At 38.1% G+C, this 21048-nt stretch overlaps 1 protein-coding gene across 2 annotated transcripts in view; it reads left to right on the top strand.

Moving 5' to 3' along the window:
• The window catches only part of ATXN3 (ataxin 3), a 37579-nt gene that overhangs the window by 4557 nt on the left and 11974 nt on the right, over nt 1-21048 (top strand). Inside the window, exons 2-9 of one of the 2 annotated variants that reach the window (XM_078054117.1) lie at nt 2362-2526; nt 2759-2803; nt 4880-4965; nt 5379-5445; nt 10084-10171; nt 15202-15334; nt 15986-16152; nt 17456-17552. In XM_078054117.1, the coding sequence (XP_077910243.1) occupies nt 2362-2526; nt 2759-2803; nt 4880-4965; nt 5379-5445; nt 10084-10171; nt 15202-15334; nt 15986-16152; nt 17456-17552 (848 nt within the window). Of the gene's footprint in view, nt 1-2361; nt 2527-2758; nt 2804-3782; nt 4090-4879; nt 4966-5378; nt 5446-10083; nt 10172-15201; nt 15335-15985; nt 16153-17455; nt 17553-21048 lie in introns of those variants that run through there. The other variant, XM_078054118.1, reaches the window with a different exon arrangement.

Below are 21048 nucleotides of genomic sequence, written 5' to 3'. Positions count from 1 at the left end.
TAGTTCTTAGATCAGGTAACAAAACATTTACCTGCATTCTATAAGCTCCCTTTAGGCCCTCTTCCAGATACTTTCCCTCTGCCGTACCTTCACCCCTGCAAGGGTAATCACTATCCTGAATTCTAACATCAGAGTTTAGTTTTGCCTGTTTTTGAGCTTTTGTAAATAGAATCATATAATGTGTACTCTCTTGAGTCTGTCTTCTTTTTTTTTTTTTTTTTAAGATTTTATTTATTTAGAGAGAGCGAGCAAGGGGAGGGGCAGAAGGAGAGGGAGAGAGAATCTCAAGCAGACTCTGCTGAGCGTGGAGCCCAATGTAGGGCTTGATCCCATGACCCTGAGATCATGACCTGAGCTGAAATGAAGAGTCGGACACTTAACCAACTGAGCCACCCAGGTGCACCTTGAGTCTGTCTTCTGTAACATTGATTGATCCATATTGTTGCAGGTAGTTGTAGTTAATTCATTCTCATTGTCATATAGTATTCCCTTGTGAATATAACACAATTTACCCAGTCTACTGTGATGGGCATCTGGGTGGTTTAGGTTGGGAACATTATGAACAGTGCTTCTATGAACATTTTTATAGATGTCTTTTGATGAATGTATATTTACATTTCTGTTGTTGGCATTATGGCCTAGTAGTAGAATTGCTAGATCATAGGGTTGGTATATGTTAAGCTTCAGTAGATACCCCAAATAGTTTTCCAGAGTGGTTGTACTAATTTACATGTCTCTCAGTAGTATACAGTAGTTTTAATGTCTCTAATCTCCAACATTTCAGCTATTTTGGAGAATGTGTAGGAATAACATATTGTGGTTTTAATATATCATTCCCTGATGGTTAATGAAGTGGAGCATCTTTTTGTGTTTTTTAGCCATTTGGCTATCTTCTTGTGAATACTTACTTGTCTTGCCCATTTTTCAGTAGAATATTAGTAGGATGTCTGTGTCCCCCTTCAATTCACATTGTATTATTCAGAGGGAGTTGCTTTCTGGCAGCAGGAATACAGTAGAAGGAAAAAAGATAGAGACAAGTTCTCTCTCACTATGTGGCTGTGACTTGAGAGAGAGATTGTGTCTTCAGCTTCAGGCTACTTATTCTGTACCAAAATATGAAGATAAGCTTATCTCGGTCCCCTGTCTCACACTCAGACTGTCGCAGTGCTCCGTTCCTATTTGTGGTATGCATATACCCTGTATCATCTTCAGAAGCTGAATTTTGTTCCTAGAAAATTAATTCATCAGGAAAAATATGTGTCTTGCCAGGTGTTGCTCTTTGGGGTCATCGTCTGTTGAGTAACATAGCTCAGAACAAATTGCACAAGGTAAGACAGGCTGGATTAAGGCATAGATACTGGGGAAAAGGAGAACTTAGAAGGCCAGGGTTAGCAGAAGAAAAGTGTTCTCATCTTCTGCCATCATCCTGCAGAGGGGTCTGTGTTCACAGGAAGGGATCTCATCTGCCAGTGAATCTCCCTTTTTATAAGGCAAGTGTGGGAAGGTGGCATTGTTGTGGGGAGCGGGGTGATAGGCAGACTGCGCAGTGCCAGGCAACTTGGATTTAGATTTGGGGTGCCAGTCGTGTGAGCGCCAGCTGCCCAGCACTTGAAAACCCTGGGGCCCATGGGAAATTGTACTCCCTCCACCCCCCACATAGGAAGCCGGTGATCCCAATGATCCCATGGTTGCTTGGATGCAGCTCTCCTTGCTGGTTTGTCTGGAAATGAGCTCCAGGGGTGGTTTTTGGAAGTTTTGCTCATTGTACCGTACTACATATACATTTTGCGCTGAGTTTCCGGAAGAGAACCTTGGCTTTGTTAGCTACAAGTCTTCATTAACGTCAAATGGGATCTTTCTTACCTGTATCAGTTCTTGAGATTCTTTTGTTCATTGATTTCAAATTCCTTGAGTAAGCATTTAGATTGAGTAGATTGTCTTGTTAAAAGAATACAAATGCTCTAGGGGTTAAAATTCCATTTCAGCATTTTTAATTTGCCATGGAACCTCCAAAGATGTATGTATCTTAGGTACTGAAAATGAAAAGTGCTAATATTTTTTATAGAGTAATTTCTAGTAAAGTGTGAAATTTGGCATATCTGATAGAAAATGATATTTGTTTAATATAAATCATAAGTTTTTGATCATATAACTAAATAATTGTAGTTTCATTAGTGGTAAAATTATAAAATAAGTGTTAACAAATAAAAACTCATGCACTTATGTTAATCATGCTTATCTAAAGCCAAAAAGGTTCAGTTTGGCTGCCTTAAGTTAATGATTAAATTCCTCTTTAGAGGAAGCTACTGTACAAATCTGTTTAACGAGTCACATTTGAATTTTTTCTTTTGGAAATATTAGCAAGAAGGCTCACTTTGTGCTCAACATTGCTTGAATAATCTATTGCAAGGAGAATATTTTAGCCCTGTGGAATTATCTTCAATTGCACATCAGCTAGATGAAGAGGAAAGGATGAGAATGGCAGAAGGAGGAGTTACTAGTGAAGACTATCGCACATTTTTACAGGTACTGATTTTAAACTCACTACATCATGTTTTTTTTTTAAATGTGGGTACTGTTTAGAAAAGGATGCACCATTCTTCCTTATGGGGCTCTGACTTGTTAATTATAACTGTGCTCTTGACTGTATAAATGGGAACGCACAAGATGTTATTTTAAATATGCACACTAATGACAGTTTTTATCCTTCTCTCCCCACCCTCAACTCCCACCTCAACTACCTATCTAAATTAAACAGCAGCCTTCTGGAAATATGGATGACAGTGGTTTTTTCTCTATTCAAGTAAGTAGTCACAAGCGTGTACTAAGGGTTGTTTATGTCCAGGCCTTGTTCAAGCTGAGGATATGATTGATGTGAATATCTTTTCACAGCCTTTCATGGTCACTGTAATGATACAACCTTCAGAAAGTCCTCCAATAGATAATGTCAAGGAGTATAAGATTATTAAAAAAAATAAAAATGAGCTATAGAGGGGTGCCTGGGTGGCTCAGTCGTTAAGTGACTGCCTTCAGCTCAGGTCCTGATCCCAGGGTCCTGGCATCGAGCCCCGCATCGGGCTCCCTGCTCCGCGGGAAGCCTGCTTCTCCCTCTCCCACTCCCCCAGCTTGTTTCCCTCTCTCGCTGTGTCTCTCTCTATCAAATAAATAAAATCTTAAAAAAAAAAAAAAAAAGAGCTATAGAGCACAAGGAAAAAACTGAAAAAAAGTGTAAGATTATACTCTAGAGTACTAGATTTTTGTAGAGATAAACATGAAAATTAGGATTGTAGAGCCTTCATTTTATTTTATTTCATTTTTATTTATTTATTTATTTATTTTAAGTAGGCTCCACACCCAGCCTGGATCCCAACGCGAGGCTTGAACTCACGACCCTGAGATCAAGACCTGAGTTGAGATCAAGAGTCAGACGCTTAACCGACTGAGCTACCCAAGCGCCCCAGAACCTTCATTTTTAGAGCAGGGCTTTTTGAAAGGAGACTATTTAATTTACATCTGGATGCTGATAACCGTAATTCCAATAAGTCACAGGATTTCAAACTTACTACTTGTGTAAATTTGAGAAAATGCAACACCTCATTACCTACCATTTAAATCCACCTACCAGGATTGGATTCCTTTATTATGGTCTAAGGCCTTTGCTTGTTTTCTTTTTTTGAAACTTACATCTCCCCCTGAATTCTGAGGGTAATTGTACATGTACTTGTGAGATCCTTTTGTCTGTGGGTCTTTCATTCTGTTTCTGACCCCTGGGAGGTGTGTCCAGAGTTCTTTCAGAACCTCTCCTGAGGAGCCTGTTTCTACAGATACCTCTGTTGCACTCCCCTGTGCTGTCCTGCTGGCCTCCTCGTGCAGCGGCATTTCCGCCCAGCGCTCCATGGGGGACTGCAGCCCGCCGTGGCTGCCGCAGAGCTGGAAGAGGCCGGGGCAGGCCCAGCACCCACCGCTGCCTGTGCACGCAGTGCTGCCCTTGGCGCCCGCTCACGTGTGCCTACTGCGTTGCGTTCGCTTTGTGTCTGTGCTGGTACCTGGTTCACTTCCTGCTTTGTTGGCCACCTTGGAGGGCAGAGAGTGAGTTCTCAGAAATCCTCTTGTTTTCTCAGTTTGAAGTAATCAGATTTGTTTTCTGTGGGGTTTTTTTCCCCCTACAGATTATAAACCCATGATAATAGAAGCTTAAATTCTGAAAGCTTCCGTTTAAATTCCCAGGAAGAACTCTTTTTAATAGACAAGATTTTTGTCACTACTGACATCCCAGGTAGTGAGTTGAATATAACTTTTCTAAAGCAGGACCTGTAGCAGCCAAATTATCGTGCGTATATATTGGACTAGTTTTTTGTTGTTGTTGTTTTTTAAAGATTATTTATTTATTTATTTGACAGAGAGAGAGAGAGAGCGAGAGAGGGAACACAAGCAGGGGGAGTGGGAGAGGGAGAAGCAGGCTTCCCGCTGAGCAGGGAGCCCGATGCGGGGCTCGATCCCAGGACCCTGGGGTCATGACCTGAGCTGAAAGCAGACGCTTAATGACTGAGCCACCCAGGTGCCCCTATATTGGACTAGTTTTAAGAATAGTACCCACTGAATAGAATGTACATCTGGATTTTTGAGGCAGTTTTATCTAGGAATTGTGTGCTTCTCTGGAACGTTCCAGAAACCTAGTGTAAATAGCGCTCTTTTCATGCTATTTTTTTTTTTTTTATGGATTTAGTAGTGTATCTATATACACAGACTTTTTTAAAAACCATAACCTTCTGGGGAAAATTATATATAAAGTACAATTGCTTATACACCTGACATGACTATACTACTTAAATTTGGAATTGATGGTTTAGCTCATGGAAAGTTGCTATTTTTTTAACAGGTTATAAGCAATGCCTTGAAAGTTTGGGGTTTAGAACTAATTCTCTTCAACAGTCCGGAGTATCAGAGGCTCAGGATCGATCCCATGTAAGACTTTTTTTTTTGCTTTTCCTAAATTTGATTTTTAAAATTATAATTTCTTAAAGGATAAAAGTATTTTGAATGTTTCTGTTGTGATGCTTCCTGTTTCAGTCCCTCAGAGTTTCCTATTAAATCTTTTGGGGATGTCCGTGCACATCTGCGCACTGAGCCTCCCCCACACCTCAGTGTCCGACTGCACAGCACAGAGCTGATCCTTAAATGCTGTGTGACGCCAGCACTTTTGCCTGGCACCACTAATCTGCAGAGAGATTTATACTGTTCTGTAATTTCTTAAAAACCAGTGATCCTTAACTATAAGCATAATCCTAATGTTTTTTATAATACTTGCCAGTAGATAAAGTAAATGAATATGAACTCTACTATTTCAACTTGTGTATGTATTTTTTTTCTTTTTCTAGAAATGAAAGATCATTTATATGCAATTACAAAGAACACTGGTTTACAGTTAGAAAATTAGGGAAACAGGTAATATTTCTCACCTTCCCTTTTTTCTCATTTTGCACTCCATTTGCCACTTAAATGTAAAGGATTGGTACCTTAAAGATGAAGAAACTTACCAGTAATGTGTGTGTCTGGTACGGTTTTAATCTTGATAGAGATTTGCAGTTTTAAAAGACAGTGTCAGTTTCCCTTATAGATTTATTTATAACAACCATACAGAGTTGACTCTTGAACAACATGGGTTTGAACTACATGGGTCCACTTATATGTGGATTTTTTTTTACAGTACTGTAAATGTATTTTCTGTATGGTTTTCTTAGTAGCATTTTCTTTTCTCTAGCTTTATTGTAAAAATAAATATATAAGGGGCACCTGGCTGGTCATAGAGCATGCAACTCTTAGTGTCAGAGTTGCGAGTTCAAGCCCCATGTTGGGTGTGGAGCCCACTTAAAAAAAAACAGTATATGATACATTATACAAAATATGTGTTAATTGTTCATGTTAGCAGTAAGGCATCTGGTCACCAGTAGGCTATTAGTAGTTGAGTTTTTTGAGGAGTCAAAAGTTACATGTGGATTTTCAACTGTGGAATGGGTCAGCACCCCTGATCCCCACATTGTTCAAGGGTCAACTGCACAATTTAACTATATCCTAAGAAAAACTTTCTATTTAATACAATACACATGTGGTTACTTTTAGTGGGTTTTTATGTGATAAAGATGTTTTTCCAGTTAACTGTGACTTTATAGATTTGTGTTTAACGTATAGTAGTGTCATGAAGCCTGAAACAACGTCCAGCATGAGTAAAAGTTTTCAATCATGTTAGCTTTAGCATATCAAGATTATTCACATGCCAAAATGCCATGTAATACATATATCTACGGAAAGTCATTTCTGGTTTTGGGTTTTTTCCTTTGTTTTTTTTTGTTTTGTTTTGTTTTGTTTTCAAAAAAGAACATGGAATGTGTCTTGAACAAGCCTTTCTTAAGATCAAGAAATGTACCTAAGATGTCATTTTTGTAAACAATTACCGAAGATCTTTGTATACATGGTACCACTTTTGAAACAATTATTTAAAGTCCTTTTTATTAGAATTTTGAATTTTCGAAAAAGGGTTATTATAAATGATCTAATAAAAAGAAATGAACTCTTGATATGTTCAATAACATGGATGGATCTAAAAATAATTAAGCTGAGTGAAAGAAGCCAGACACAAAATACTACATACTAGATGGTTCCATTTACATAAAGGTCTAGAAAATGCAAATTATTGGGACAGAAAGCAGATCGACCAGTGGTTTCCTGGGGATGAGGAAGGCAAGAAGCAGTGAGAGAGGAGGATCATAAGGGGCGCCAGAAACTCTCTTGGTTGTGGTGATGGTTTCATGGGTGTATGGATATGTTAAACTTCAAATTGGACATTTTAGATGTGTGCAATTTCTCGCATGTCAGTTACATCCCCGTAAAACTGTTTTTAAAAATAATACAGAGCAAAAAAGAAAATGAAATCAAGAATGAGTGCATTGGATTAAATCAATAAGAGATCACTTGAAAGCAGAAACCCTACTATTATTTTATAAGTCAACCACCTAGAAGCAGCTTCATGTGACATGGTTATTTCTAAAGGTCCCTCCTGAGTTACAAAGAGCAAGGAAGGCAGCGTGGCATAGTAGAGGCTGACCTGAGTGGGGATCACCTCTAAGGAAAGACCAGCAGGACACTGCCAAGACTATTTAACCTTTGGCTTTTATTTATATTTTTTTAAAAAAATATCAAGTATTCCTTACTTCTTCTGTATAAGGTAATCACTGGATGTTTCTAAGATCTGAAGACTTTGGTCCCAAAAGTTCCTTTATATTGATTTGCATGTAAACTTAACATCATTATTTTGAGAGGTTTTAAAAATTTCAGTTCTTTATTTTTTTTAAGATTTTATTTACGTATTTGTCAGAGAGAGAAAGAGAGTGAGAGAGCACACAAGCAGGGGGAGCTGCAAGCAGAGGGAGAAGCAGGCTCCCCGCTGGGCAAGGAACTCAATGCAGAACTCGATCCCAAGACCCTGGGATCATGACCTGAACCAAAGGCAGACACTTAACTGACTGAGCCACCCAGACATCCCAAAAATTTTAGTTCTTTAAAATTGAATTTTCAGGGCACCTGGGTGGCTTAGTCGATTAAATGTCCAAGTCTTGGTTTTGGCTCAAGTCTGATCTCATGGTTTGTGAAATCCAGCCCACTGAGCAAGGAGTGCACTTGAGCATTCTCTCTCCCTCTGCCCCTCCCCCCACTCACACTCTTTCTCTCTCTCTCAAATAAATAAATAGACCTTTTAAAAAATATATATAAATAAATAAAACTGAATTTTCACATTTTAAATTACTTTATCTTTGACAAATACAAGAAATGTTATATTTTGACTTATCTTTGGCTCTAATTTATCTTTTTGTTTATAGTTATATTTTTCATTACACACTCTTTTGTATGAGTTAAAAAGATGACTGGAAAAGTTTCTTTTTTTTTCTGTGTATTGTTTTTAATTCCAGTATAGTTAGCATACAGTGTTATATTAGTTTCAGGTGTACAATGTAGTGATTCAACAAGTCTGAAGGTTACTCAGTGCTCATCACGATAAGTGTATTCTTCATCTCCTTCACCTATTTCACCCATCCCCCACTGACCTCCCCTGTGGTAACCATCAATTTGTTCTCTGTAGTTAAGAGTCTGTTTTTTGGGGTTGTCTCTTTTTTCTCTGTTCCTTTGTTCTGTTTCTTAAATTCCACATATGAATGAAGTCATACATTATTTGTCTTTCTCTGACTTATTTCACTTAGCATTATACTCTCTAGATCCATCCATGTTGTGGCAAATGGCAAGATTTCATTCTTTTTTTTTTTTTTAAGATTTATTTATTTAGAGAGAGAGCATGAGTTGGGGGGAAGGATCAGAGGGGGAGGGAGAGAGAATCTTAAGCAGACTCTGAGCTAAGCTCAGAGCCCGACTCAGGGCTTGATCTCTTGACCCTCAGATCATGACCTGAGCCAAAATCAAGAATCGGAGGCTTAAACGACTGAGCTCCCCCAGGTGCCCCAAGATCTCATTCTTTTTTATGGCTGAGTAATATTCCTCTGTGTGTGTGTGTGTGTGTGTGTGTGTGTGTGTATGTGTATCTTCTATCTTTAGCTATTCATCTGTCAGTGGACACTTGGGCTGCTTCCATAATTTGGCTATTGTAAATAATGCTGCAGTAAACATAGAAGTGCATATATCTTTTCAAAGTAGTGTTTTGGCATTCTTTGGGTAAATACCCAGTAGTGGAATTACTGGATTGTAGGGTAGTTGTATTTTTAATTTTTTGAGGAACCTCCATACTGTTCTCTGCAGTGGCTGCACCAGTTTGCATTCCCACCAGCAGAGCATGAGGGTTCCTCTTTCGCCACATCCTTGCCAACACTTGTTGTTTCTTGTGTTTTTGATTTTAGCCATTCTGACAGCTGCTATCTCATGGTAGTTTTGATATGCATTTCTGTGATGAGTGATGTTGAGCATCTTTTCATGTGTCTGTTGGCCATCTGCATGTTGTCTTTGGAGAAATGAATGACTGGAAAAGCATTATCTCTGTCAAAATCAAGGAAAAGCAATTGGTCATGATGCTGACAGTAATTTTTGGAATTTCTGTATCTTGTGGGTTAAATTAGGAGTCCTATGAAGTAGTGACTAAATGATTTTAACTACATGTGATAGTGGCTTAGTGATGTTTGTAAAATCAGTTGGCAATTATAAATTCTCTTCCTGGAATGTCTAGTTTTCTCACAATTGAAATATTTTTATATTTTATTTAAGAGAGCGAGAGGGAGGGAGAGCGCACACAGGAGCAGGGGGAGGGGCAGAGGGAGAGAGAATCCTTGAGCAGACTGCACTGAGCCTGGAGCCCAACATGGGGCTCAATCTCATGACCCTGAGATCATAACCTGAGCTGAAACCAAGAGTTGGACGCTTAACCGACTTAGCCACCCAGGCACCCCTGAAATCTTTTGACCAAAATTAATCAGCAGTGGGAAAATTTTGTGTAGTTTCATTTTTCTTCAGTATAATGTGATTAGGATTTTGTTGGGCTGATACCTTGAAAAAAGATTTAATTACACCTATCAATAAAGATACGTTAAAGTACTATCAATTTCTATACTCTTTTTGGGAGTGGGAGATTTAAAATTTATGACTTAGAGGCGCCTCGGTGGCTCAGTCGTTAAGCATCTGCCTTCAGCTCAGGTCATGATCCCAGAGTCCTGGGATTGAGCCCCTCATCGGGCTCCCTGCTCCGTGGGAAGCCTGCTTCTCCCTCTCCCACTCCCCCTGCCTGTGTTCCCTCTCTCACTGTGTCTCTCTCTGTCGAATAAGTAAAAATCTTTTAAAAAAAAAAATATGACTTAAAGCAAAATTTTATTTTTAAAACATTTGTAAGGGCATTTAATACTGATAAATCTGCAACACTTAGTTCTTAAAAATCACATTGCTTAATTACTTTTAAAAAATCTTGGTTTTACAGTGTTTCCAGTATTTAGATAGTCTTAGTAAGTTTAGATGGGTTATGTTTATTCTTAACATATGGAACTTCCTTATTACTTATAATGTGCCTTAACTTAAATATTTACAATTTTTTTCCAGTGGTTCAACTTGAATTCTCTCTTGACGGGTCCAGAATTAATTTCAGACACATACCTTGCACTTTTCTTGGCTCAATTACAACAGGAAGGTAAATAAAGACTGACATTTTTATAATGTTATCTTTCAAAGTAGCTAAATAAAACTAGCTCTATTAGGTGTAAGTATAAAAATAACTGTTTTTATGGCAGTGAAATCATCTTGGTGAACTTTAATCTGTGATTTGGATGACACCATCCGGGCAGAATTTTCACTGACACTTCACCCTCGCCTGAGGATGCTGCTTCCTTAGCAGCCCCACTAAGTGATGGCTCTTTTTCCTTCCAGAACCCACAGACCCCATGGCTAAGAGTGGGGGGGGTGGGTATTCTTCTTGCTTCTCTTTGCCCCTCCTAGGCCACTATCTTTCACTTAAAACTCCAGCTCTTTTAAAATACCTGACACACACACACACACACACACACACACACACAAAATTAAAAAACTAAAATAAAACACCTGACACTAGAGTAAACTCTCCCTCCTGCTCTTTTGCATTCATCTGTGATCGTCCTTTTCCACAGAAGATTTTTAGTCTGACTCACTGTTCTCTCAACTTGAACTCCTTTTATCATTCTTAAGTGATTTCTACATCAAAAATTCACCCAATTCAGTACCTTGCTTTTTATTTTCAAAGATCATTTTCTTCCCTCTTGCCTTGTCATTACCAATAACTGTACCACCGTCAAATCCCAATCACAGGCATTTTACACTTTGACAGTCGCCTTCTATTTTTATAACATATTTTCTCTGTTGTCTGTATCCAACAATTCTTTAAACCCTACCCAGGGACGCCTGGGTGGCTCAGTTGGTTGGGCGACTGCCTTCAGCTCAGGTCATGATCCTGGAGTCCTGGGATCGAGTCCCACATCGGGCTCCCTGCTCAGCAGGGAGTCTGCTTCTCCCTCTGACCCTCCCCCCTCTCATGCTCTCTCTCTCTCATTCTCTCTCTCAAATAAATAAATAAATACAATCTTTTAAAAAAATAAAAATAAACCCTACCCAAACGTTCCCCTTACATCCTTACTTCCTGTCTGCCCCTGCTTATTTCTGTAACCCATCATTATAATCAATCTGATGCATGCCTCAACTCCTCTTTCCTTCTTTCTGTCATACTTTCATGATAAAATGCAAGCCCTGGTTAAAATCAGATCTTGGGCTTGTCCATTCCGGTATCAGAGCAGCTGAACATGGCTACAGATAACATAAAAAAAACAGATGACTGGTTTTGCTTTAAATTTATGATCACAAATTTCAAAGGATCCTTTAGGGCTACTTGACATTCCTACTGTGTTTTTGTAGTAAGTTCACTTGTCACTCTCCAAGATGCTTATTTCCCAGTTCCTCTCTTCAAACCTCTGACCACTCCCCTCTCTCTCACTCCTAGCTTATGGCCTTCCTTTGTATTCTATTGACAAAACAGAAGCAATTAAAAGAGAACTTCCTGGGACACCTGGGTGGCTCAGTCGGTTGAGCGCCTGCTTTCTGCTCAGGTCATGATCCCGGGGTCCTGGGATCAAGTCCCGCATCGGGCTCCCTCTGCCTGCTGCTCCCCCTGCTTGTGCATGCTCTCTCTCTCTCTCTCTGACAAATAAATAAAATCTTGAAAAAGAAAAGAAAAGAGAACTTCCCCATCTTTCTACCAGCAAATCTGTCAGCTTGTCTGTATGTCAGCCTGTGTGTTGAGCCGAGTAAAGTAACTAAATTGTCCCCCGCTCCTGACCAAAACCAACTTGTTCACTCTGGGACGGGATCCCAGCTCCTCTTACCTACTCGAGATCTTTGCTCTTGCTTTTGCCTTTCTGCTTTCCTGCATGATCACTTCACCCCCTTTCTGTATTAGTCCTATCAGCAGAGAAATAAACCTTTTATTTCTATTGACCAAAAAAGAAAAAGCCTCTCTTTGATTCCAGGCAAGTCCAGCTGCCTGCCATTTTTATTTTCCCCTTAGACTCACCTCTGGCATGTTGTCTCCTGTTCTTGAACTCATTCCAGTCACACTGTCATAACCAGCATTTCACCAAAAAAGCCTTCTTCCCAAGGTTACCAGTGACCTTCATATTTGTATTCAATTCTCAGCCTGCCTTTTATTTGACCTCACTACTTGAGGGTATAGTTGATTATACCCTCATGTAGAACAGAACAAAACTTTTTCATTGAAAATTTCAAACAAATAGAGAAAATAATGTGATAGATTCTCATGTACCCTTTACCCAGCTTCAACAGTTATCTCATGGCTGATCTTGTTACACCCTTTTCTTTCCCCTGCTTATTTTGAGCATCTTATTTTCTCTGTAAAATGTTTAATAACATAAGATAACGCAGTAAGTGTTCACATCTCCAATCTCTTTGGTGTGTCTTAGGATTTTCACAGGTTAGCCAGGTTGAAATAAGGTTCATTAATTGCATTGATTGATATGTCTTCGAAGTCTAACTATAGGTTTCCTCTTCTCTTTTTTTTTCCCTTGTTTTTTGTTTTTGTTTTTGTTTTTTTAAGAAAATGGGTCATTTGTTCTTTCCCATGCTCTGAATTTTGCCGATTACATCTTTATTTTCCTCTGAGCCCTGGATACCCAACAGACTGGCCTTTAGAGTTTGAGGCTTGATCAGATTCAGGTTAATTTGGGGGCAGGGTGGGGAGACAGTGGAACACTTCACAGATGGTGTGGCACTTGATGTCTGGTTGTCTCTCTTTGTGATACGAGCAACTATTGATGATCAGTTCTTAGATCGATTATTTCATTAAGGGTTGCAAAAGGGTGGTGTTAGATTCCCATTGTGCCTTCCTGTATTAGCTAGATACTTGTACACAGATAAGCTTTGATCAGTGATTTGGTTACCCTGAAGTAGAGTTCATATGGGAAAAGCAGGATACATGTTCTTCCCTTTTATCACTTTTTAGGATGAGTTGGGTTTCATAGTGTCCTTCCTCCAAAGGTAACCAGTTAGTTTGGGGTTTTCTTGTATGTGATGGTAAACTAATCCATCAAAACATAGTTCATGTGTTTCAGTCCATTGTAATTATTATTCATATTGATATTCAAATTGTCCCACGTGGACCAGGGGGAGCCTTTTGAAGTTGAGTCCTAGGTTTCTGAAATGACCACTGTAGCTTTTTGAAGGCTTTCTTTCTCATTAGACAAGATGTTTCAGGCTTACCTTGTATGTTTCTTGCCCTTTATGTTGCTGTGAAAGATCAGTCTGGGTACTAGCATGCTTATTGCTACTGGTTTTGTTGTCATGTTGTTCTTTCCCATTTACATTTAGGATTATAGTATCTTTATTTCTTTGATTTCATATACTGGTATGTTTTTTCTTTTATGCCTAAACCTTGGTACCTAAGTGTGTCCTTCCTTCTTGAAATACTGTCCACACTTGGCTTCCAGGTCACTGTGCTCTGGTTTTCCTCAAATCTTGTTGGCCTCTTTCAGATTCCTTCTGTGGGTCTTACCCTTACTAATCTCTTGTGGTTGAAGTGACTCAGAGGTCAGTCCTTGAACAATTTCTTGATTATGTGCTGTCCTATTATTGTTGTTGTTGTTGCTATCCCATTATTTTAGATATCATCTCTAAAAAAATCATTACGTCCATAATTCCTAAACTTTTATCTTCTGCCTACACATCTATCCTGAACACCAAACTCCTCACATTGACGTCTCCACTTGGGAAGTCCAGGAAGCATTTCAAACTGAACGTGTCTGCAAAAGACTGATTTTTCTTCTCCCAATATATGCTGTCCCTCAGGTTTTCTGTTTTAGTCAGGCTCTCTCTTCTTGTACTCTAGTTCCTGTACGTTAGATTGATAAAGTAGCCCAGAGTGCTTTTTAAACAATGTAATGCATGTTACGGCACTTGCTCTCTTCATCCTTCAGTGTCTTCCCAGAATACTTAGTATGAAAGCTAACATCTTGAATAAAACCTGAGGTATTTACTGTGCCACCTGAACAAGACAGTTTCTGTTCTTCATGATGCTCTTCACGGAATGCCATGGTGCTGACACATTTACTTTAACATCTGGGAACAATTTTACTGTCATGACATGCTAGACCATCTGAACTCTGAGCACATTTTGTCCTTATTTTTAAAAAGTATATTAATCATATGTCCTTGTTCAAAAAATAAATATTAATGTACTGTTTTGAATTTTTCCATTAACAGTTCTTTTGATCTTTGTTCATTGTTTCATTATCTTTTAATGCTCACAAAGGATATCCAGTAATAAGTACCAAAGTTTAAGAAAAATTTATGGTAGAAAAGCTTATATTGTGTAGAATGACTTAGGTATAGTCCACCCATGTTCAGTTTTTGTGTGGAGTATTTAGCTGGGAAAACTTTGGCTTTAAATCATATTTATAAAAAATTACACTGAATCAGTGTAATTCTTTCAAAATATGAACCATATCAGCAACACCTTGACTAGATTTTGAGCGTTGGTTTCCCAACTCCTGTTTTCAGTGAGGATGGGGTTGTGTGTGCGTGTGTGTGTGTCAGGGTGGGAGGGCAGCTGTTTCTGCAGATGGTTCGTTTTACCTGTATTTCACATTATTACACACATTATCTGATTGTATCCTCACAGCAGCCCTCTGAGGAAGGTACCAGTATCATCAGTTTAACAATTGCATAAACCAAGATATAGCTGGGTAAAGTGATTTACCAAAGACCATGCTCAGTCTTGGAATTGGAAGAGCTAGGACCAAAATCCTGGCCATCTGATTCCACACTCCTTGCTCTTCCCCACTCCTTTACCTGCCTCTCTGTTACCATTTAGTGAGTAGTCTCCTTGGTTCACACACTCTTTTGGTAGGGCCCTTTGTAGACATTATTTCATTTATTCCTCACAGTCACTCTATGAGATGGCTATTCCTATCTTACAGATGAAGAAAGTGGGGCTTAGAGACTTTCAGTAGTTTGTCCCAGATCACCCCGCCAGTAAGTGTAAGAGACATTGTTTGTACCCAGGTCTTTCTCACTCTTCAGCTTGTATTCTTTCCGCTCTACTGTGCTACCTTTCCATCTACTATCATTTTAACCTATTTTTAATCTCTTACTAGCTGTTTTAGTTTATTTTTGCCTTTTTTTTAGGTTATTCTATATTTGTTGTTAAGGGTGATCTGCCAGATTGTGAAGCTGACCAACTTTTACAGATGATCAGGGTCCAACAGATGCATAGACCAAAACTCATCGGAGAAGAATTAGCACAACTAAAAGAACAGAGGTAAAATTAAGCCTGCAGTATGGAGTATATGTTAGTATTTCATTACAAGAATTGCACTTTCTTTTTCTTTTTCTTTTTAAAGATTTTGTTTTTTTAAGTAATCTCTGTATCAGTGTGGGGCTTGAACTCACAACCCTGAGGTCAAGAGTTGCATGCTCTACTAAGTCAGCCAGGTGCCCCAAGAATTACATTTTATGCTTACATTGGATGTGTGGTCCTTTTATTGTTGGTGATTTTTTTTTTTAGCTCTCTTTTATTTTTAGTGAAGTTTTTTTGTTCAAACTTGAATCAACTCTTTGAATTACTTAATTAGCTTAGATGCACATCACAGCACAATCTTCATATTATTAGATTATCTGCCAGAAAATGTGTAATTTTTGACTTACATAAACTCTTTGGGGGCAACTGGCTGGCTCAGTCAGTAGAGCATGCGACTCTTGATTGCAGGGTTGTGAGTTCAAACCCCACATTGGATGTAGAGATTACTTTAAAAAACAAAACCTAAGTTTGAGCCCCATGTTGGGTGTAGAGATTACTTAAAAATAAAATCTTAAAAAAATTACTAAAAAAAATCTTTCGTTTATAAGTGTCTCTATGTTTTATTTAAAATAGAAGACTGATCTGCAGTTACTATCTGTTTTTGTTCTTTAGAGTCCAGAAAACAGATCTGGAACGAGTCTTAGAAGCAAATGATGGGTCAACCATGTTAGACGAAGATGAGGAAGATTTGCAGAGGGCTCTGGCACTAAGTCGCCAAGAAATTGACATGGAAGATGAAGAAGCAGATCTCCGCAGGGCTATTCAGCTCAGTATGCAAGGTATCGACATTTAGATGTGTACTTCATTTGTTGTTGAAGGCTGATGCAGATTATTCTTATTTCCCCTGGAAGTTAATGTACTGTTGGTAGAAGTTCTTTGACAATTACTGTAGAAGCAGTAATTATGTACATACAATTAGCTATTCTTTTAGCTTTCTTATAATACAAATAACTTTTTACAACCTAAGTTATATTAGGACTAGTTATATTTTTATTCTGGTTTTTCCATTTGGTTATAATACTGTACTAACATAACAAAAAATGGAGCTTAATCTTTGTGGGCAAAAAGTGGGGAGGCCCTTACCCAGATCAGCTATTTTACAAATGTATGCTGTTATATACAAAGGAAGGCCTGGGCAGAAAATATTTAAAAAGTCTAACACTTAGTGGCTGTGCAACTTAACAACTTAAGCCCACTTCGATGGGCCCACATGATAGTGACATAAGCCAAGTAGCAGAGGAGAATGAAGATGTATCCCCTTGGCAATCCAGGCAGAGGGAATTGTCAGGGATATAGCTCAAAGAGGCTTACTGAAAGGTATGCGTGGTTTTCTTTGGCAGTTTTGTTTTCATCTAATTAATGTGAATTTGCCTTTTACGTAATGAGATTACTCAATGGAATTTCTTAAATATCTAAATAAAATTGAGGTTACGTTAATATGAAGATTATCCTTTTTATCCTGAATTCTCATGCCTCCTGGCACACCTTGGAGTGCTTCATATGTGCAATCCCATTTTTGATTAGTAGAGCCCTGCTGGATTAGCCCAATAATTAACAGACAACAGCTTTTATAATTTTAGATATTTTTATGTCCTTCACTTTTCTTCCCGCTTTATTTCACCATCTGGGCAGGATCTCTGGTTGGTGCAGTTATTAAGTGAGAACAGGGACACACACTTAAGTTGGTATAGCATGCAACTATTTTAGGATAGAGGAATACAGAGAATGGTTTACGGTCACCCACTTTAAGTTGTTTCTAGTTGAAAGTGCCCATTCATTTCTAGTAAGTTAAAGAGGGCACACAGGTGTGGTATTAATGGCTCTTCCTTCCAGGTTGGTTGTTGGACTTACATCCTCACATCTGCTATATCACAGATGGGTGTGGACACAGGTTATATTTGAACTGCCTTATTCAGATTTGTCCTTGAGCATTTCAGAGCCTTTCTTATATTTACAGAATAGTAGCGCAATATTTTTAAGAAGAAAACTTTCAAAAATTTGCTCAAATAAGTATAAACATAGCATTGCTTAAATTGGTAAATAAAATGATTGGTTTTTTGTTCTGTTTTCTTTTGTTTTCAGGTAGTTCCAGAAGTATATCTCAAGATATTCCACAGACATCAGGTACACATCTTACTTCAGAAGAGCTCCGGAAGAGAAGAGAAGCCTACTTTGAAAAGTAAAGTAGTTGGTACAATATTAAAATTGCATATTTAATGTGTACTTTGTTTTGTCTACAGTTTATACACATAGAGCTTTGGTTTAAACTATTTTATTTAGGATTCTCTCCTTTTAAAAGATTGGTTACCACCTGAACCCTGTGAACATCTGAGTGTATTTTTTTAAAAATTTACGGCGAATGAACTGAAATGATACGGAGTTTTAGGGAATACCTTTGCCTCGATACCAGTTAAGTTTATATGAAATAAGGTGAAGGAAACCCAGTAAAATTTCAGTCATCAAAAGAAAATGGAGTTGGACCAAAGCAAGAACAATGCCTAATGATCCTCTGGATGTGCTTCTTGGTTACCTGACCAACCCAGCAAAGTTCTTCTGTCAGTTAAAAGGAAAAACAGCATTGTGGTCAGGGAACACTCTCCCATCCCAGATAGAGGTGGTGGTTAATTGTTCTCATTGCCTCTTATTGCCACTTCAGGGGTTACTGCAGGCCTGTCACATAGGGACGTGGGGACAAACCATAAATCTGAATCATCAGCTCCCAAAACCCAACTACACTATGTAAGTGCTCTCAAATTAGAAAATAAAAATGTCATCCTTTTCAGTAACTACCATTCACAAGTTGTCTTCCCTTTTTCTTTTTTTAAGGATAAAAGTTTATTTTAAAGGTTACACAGTAGTCTTTAGATAGATATTCAGATCCTCTAATCCCAGATCAGAAACCAGAAGGCCCGAGGCTGAATCTGGCCTCTTCCCTGTGTTTCTTCAATTCTGAGATGTACATATTTTCACACTTCAACATCTCTGCAATTGAGAAGCATCTTAAAGTCATAGCTGGCAGTATTAGTGGGATCTACAATATTGGAGCATTTTACATTTGATGGTGTAATGAAGATAATATTTACCTTGTTTTCTGTTTTGTTTTTTTTTAAGTCACAACTCAGAAGTATATGGAGGAAAGTTCTGATCAGCTGACATCCTCTTAATGTGAGATATTTCTAGTCTTTATTCAGTGATAGATTAATGGATTTAATTATATAAAATTTCAAAATAGTGCTTACTTATTAGTGCTTCACTTCCTTTCAGATTTTTAATTTTTTTAGTTTTTTAATTATGGTAAACTTCAAATATCTATAAAAATAGAGAAACCAGCATAATGAACCCCTGTTTACCTAACATTACCCAGCTTTAACAAATATTAGCACATGGCCAGTCATGGTTTTCTGTGCCCCGCATCTCTTCTGCTTTCCCCTCTCCCATTCCCAGGCTGGGATTATTTTGTGACAAATCTAAATTATTGTATCCTTTCATTCACTTTTTTGGAATATAGAGAAGTGTTATTGCCACACTGTAATGTTAATAATTATCACACGATAATTACTGGTAATTATACAATATCATCAAACATCTAGTTAGTGTTAAAAAATAACTTAAGGGATGGGACGCTTGGGTGACTCAGTCGTTAAGCGTCTGCCTTCGGCTCAGGTCATGATCCCAGGGTCCTGGGATCGAGTCCCACATCGGGCTCCTTGCTCAGTGAGGAGCCTGCTTCTCCCTCTCCCTCTGCTGCTCCCCCTGCTTGTGCTCTCTCTCTCTCTTCCTGACAAATAAATAAATAAAAATTTTTAATAAAAAAATAAATAAATAAATAACTTAAGGGGTGCCTGGCTGACTTAGTGGAGCATGCAACTCTTGATCTTGGAGTTTAAGTTCGAGCCCCACATTGGGTGTACATATTATTTAAAAATAAAATCTTTTTAAAAAATTGAAACTGTTTAATTAGATAAAAACCGATATTCTAGAAAATTTAAGACATATCAAAATTAAAAGAAAACAATCCTGTCCTTTAATAATGAACGTTAGTATTTTGACACATTCTCTTCTAGTCATACAGACACACATATATTGTATATTAGTTACATCCATTTTCCCATCATAGTAAATAGTCTTTGTAATAGGCTATGTGATATTTCATAAAATGAATGTATGTATCATAATTTATATGTGAACCTTTGATTTTTACTATTACAATTAATAGTGCAATGAACAATCTTTGTACTAACCCTGTGCCTCAAACCTCTTATCATTTCTTCCAATTATTCTGAAATTTTTGGGTTAAAGGACAGAAACATTTTTTAAGGTCTTGGTACAGATTTCTAAACTGCTTTCCAGAACGTTCCCAAATGATACTTCTATCATGCTTATTTCACATTCCATTTTTTGCCAGATCAAATTGGTCCAAACAGACATACTTTATAGCGAAACTACAAAATTCACAAGTAGATCTAAGAAAAAGAAAATTTTTTATACTTTAAAAAACAAATCCCTTTTTTATTTAAAAAAAGTTTTTAGTTTTTTTTGGGGGGGGAAGGCAGATTGAAAATATAGAACTTTTTAATAAATTTAATCTTTATAGTAGAAAGGATTTAAAATGTTTGAGCATCAGTGCAGCTCTTTCCCGGTTGGAGGATAGTTGACTGGGGAGGAAGGTGTGCGGTGATGGTTTCTAGCTTCAGCTTCATCCTCTGCCTCCTGGTCTGACCTTGAAAATACTGCTGGGAACTTAAGGAGAACTAGAGAATATTTTACAGAGTCACATGTTACTGAGAAGCATTAAGAGCTAACTTCTTGGTGTTTCTTTTCAGCATTGTCTAGCATTCAGAATCTTGTAGGACTCATTAGTAAAGGAGCTGAGAAACAGTATTAGTTTCCAATATGAGGCCTTTCACTAGAATTCCTGATTACTAAAACTACAAGGTCCTTGTCTCTCTAGCTTCAGTCTTTGGGAACTTGGCCCTAAGGTTATTGAGCTAACTCTTTGTTTCTGACCTTCTCCAAACTGACCCTGGTGCTAACTTGTTAGTCAAACAAATTTTGAATTCAAAATAAGGGGTTTTTTTCCATTCAGATGGTTTATTTGTTACTCATTCACATAGTTTTTTTTCCTATACAGTATTTGAAGCTTCATGCCTAATGTAGTAATCACAGTATTCATGCATCAAGCATAAAAATACTGTTTAAACACCTACCTGTTACAAAGTCACAGTTAATGGGGGCGCCTGGGTGGCTCAGTTGGTTAAGTGTCCAACTCTTGACTTCAGCTCAGGTCATGATCTCAGGGTTGTGAGATCCAGCCCTGCGTTGGGCTCCCCGCTCAGCAGGGAGTCCGCTTCTCCCTTTCTCTTTCTCCCCTCTCTCTCTCTCCCTTTGCCCCTGCCCCCACTCGCGCATGCGTGCACTCTCTCCCTCTCTCTAAAATAAATCCTAAAAAAAACCAACAACAAAGTCATAGTTAAGTTAATGAATGAGTGTTAAGTAATATGTTCACAGCCGAGATATATTTTTCCAGTAGTAATATCTAAATCCATTTTAAAACCTATTAAAAAAACCTATTAAAACCTATTATAAAACCCTAAGTAAAACTCTTACTATATCAGCAATGTCACTATAAAACCTACCTTAAAAAGTCACAAACTGAGCATCAAATTAGGCAATGT

Source organism: Halichoerus grypus, chromosome 8 (genome assembly GCF_964656455.1).
Source record: "Halichoerus grypus chromosome 8, mHalGry1.hap1.1, whole genome shotgun sequence".
NCBI lineage: Eukaryota > Metazoa > Chordata > Mammalia > Carnivora > Phocidae > Halichoerus > Halichoerus grypus.
This window is presented reverse-complemented; position numbering and strand designations above follow the sequence as displayed.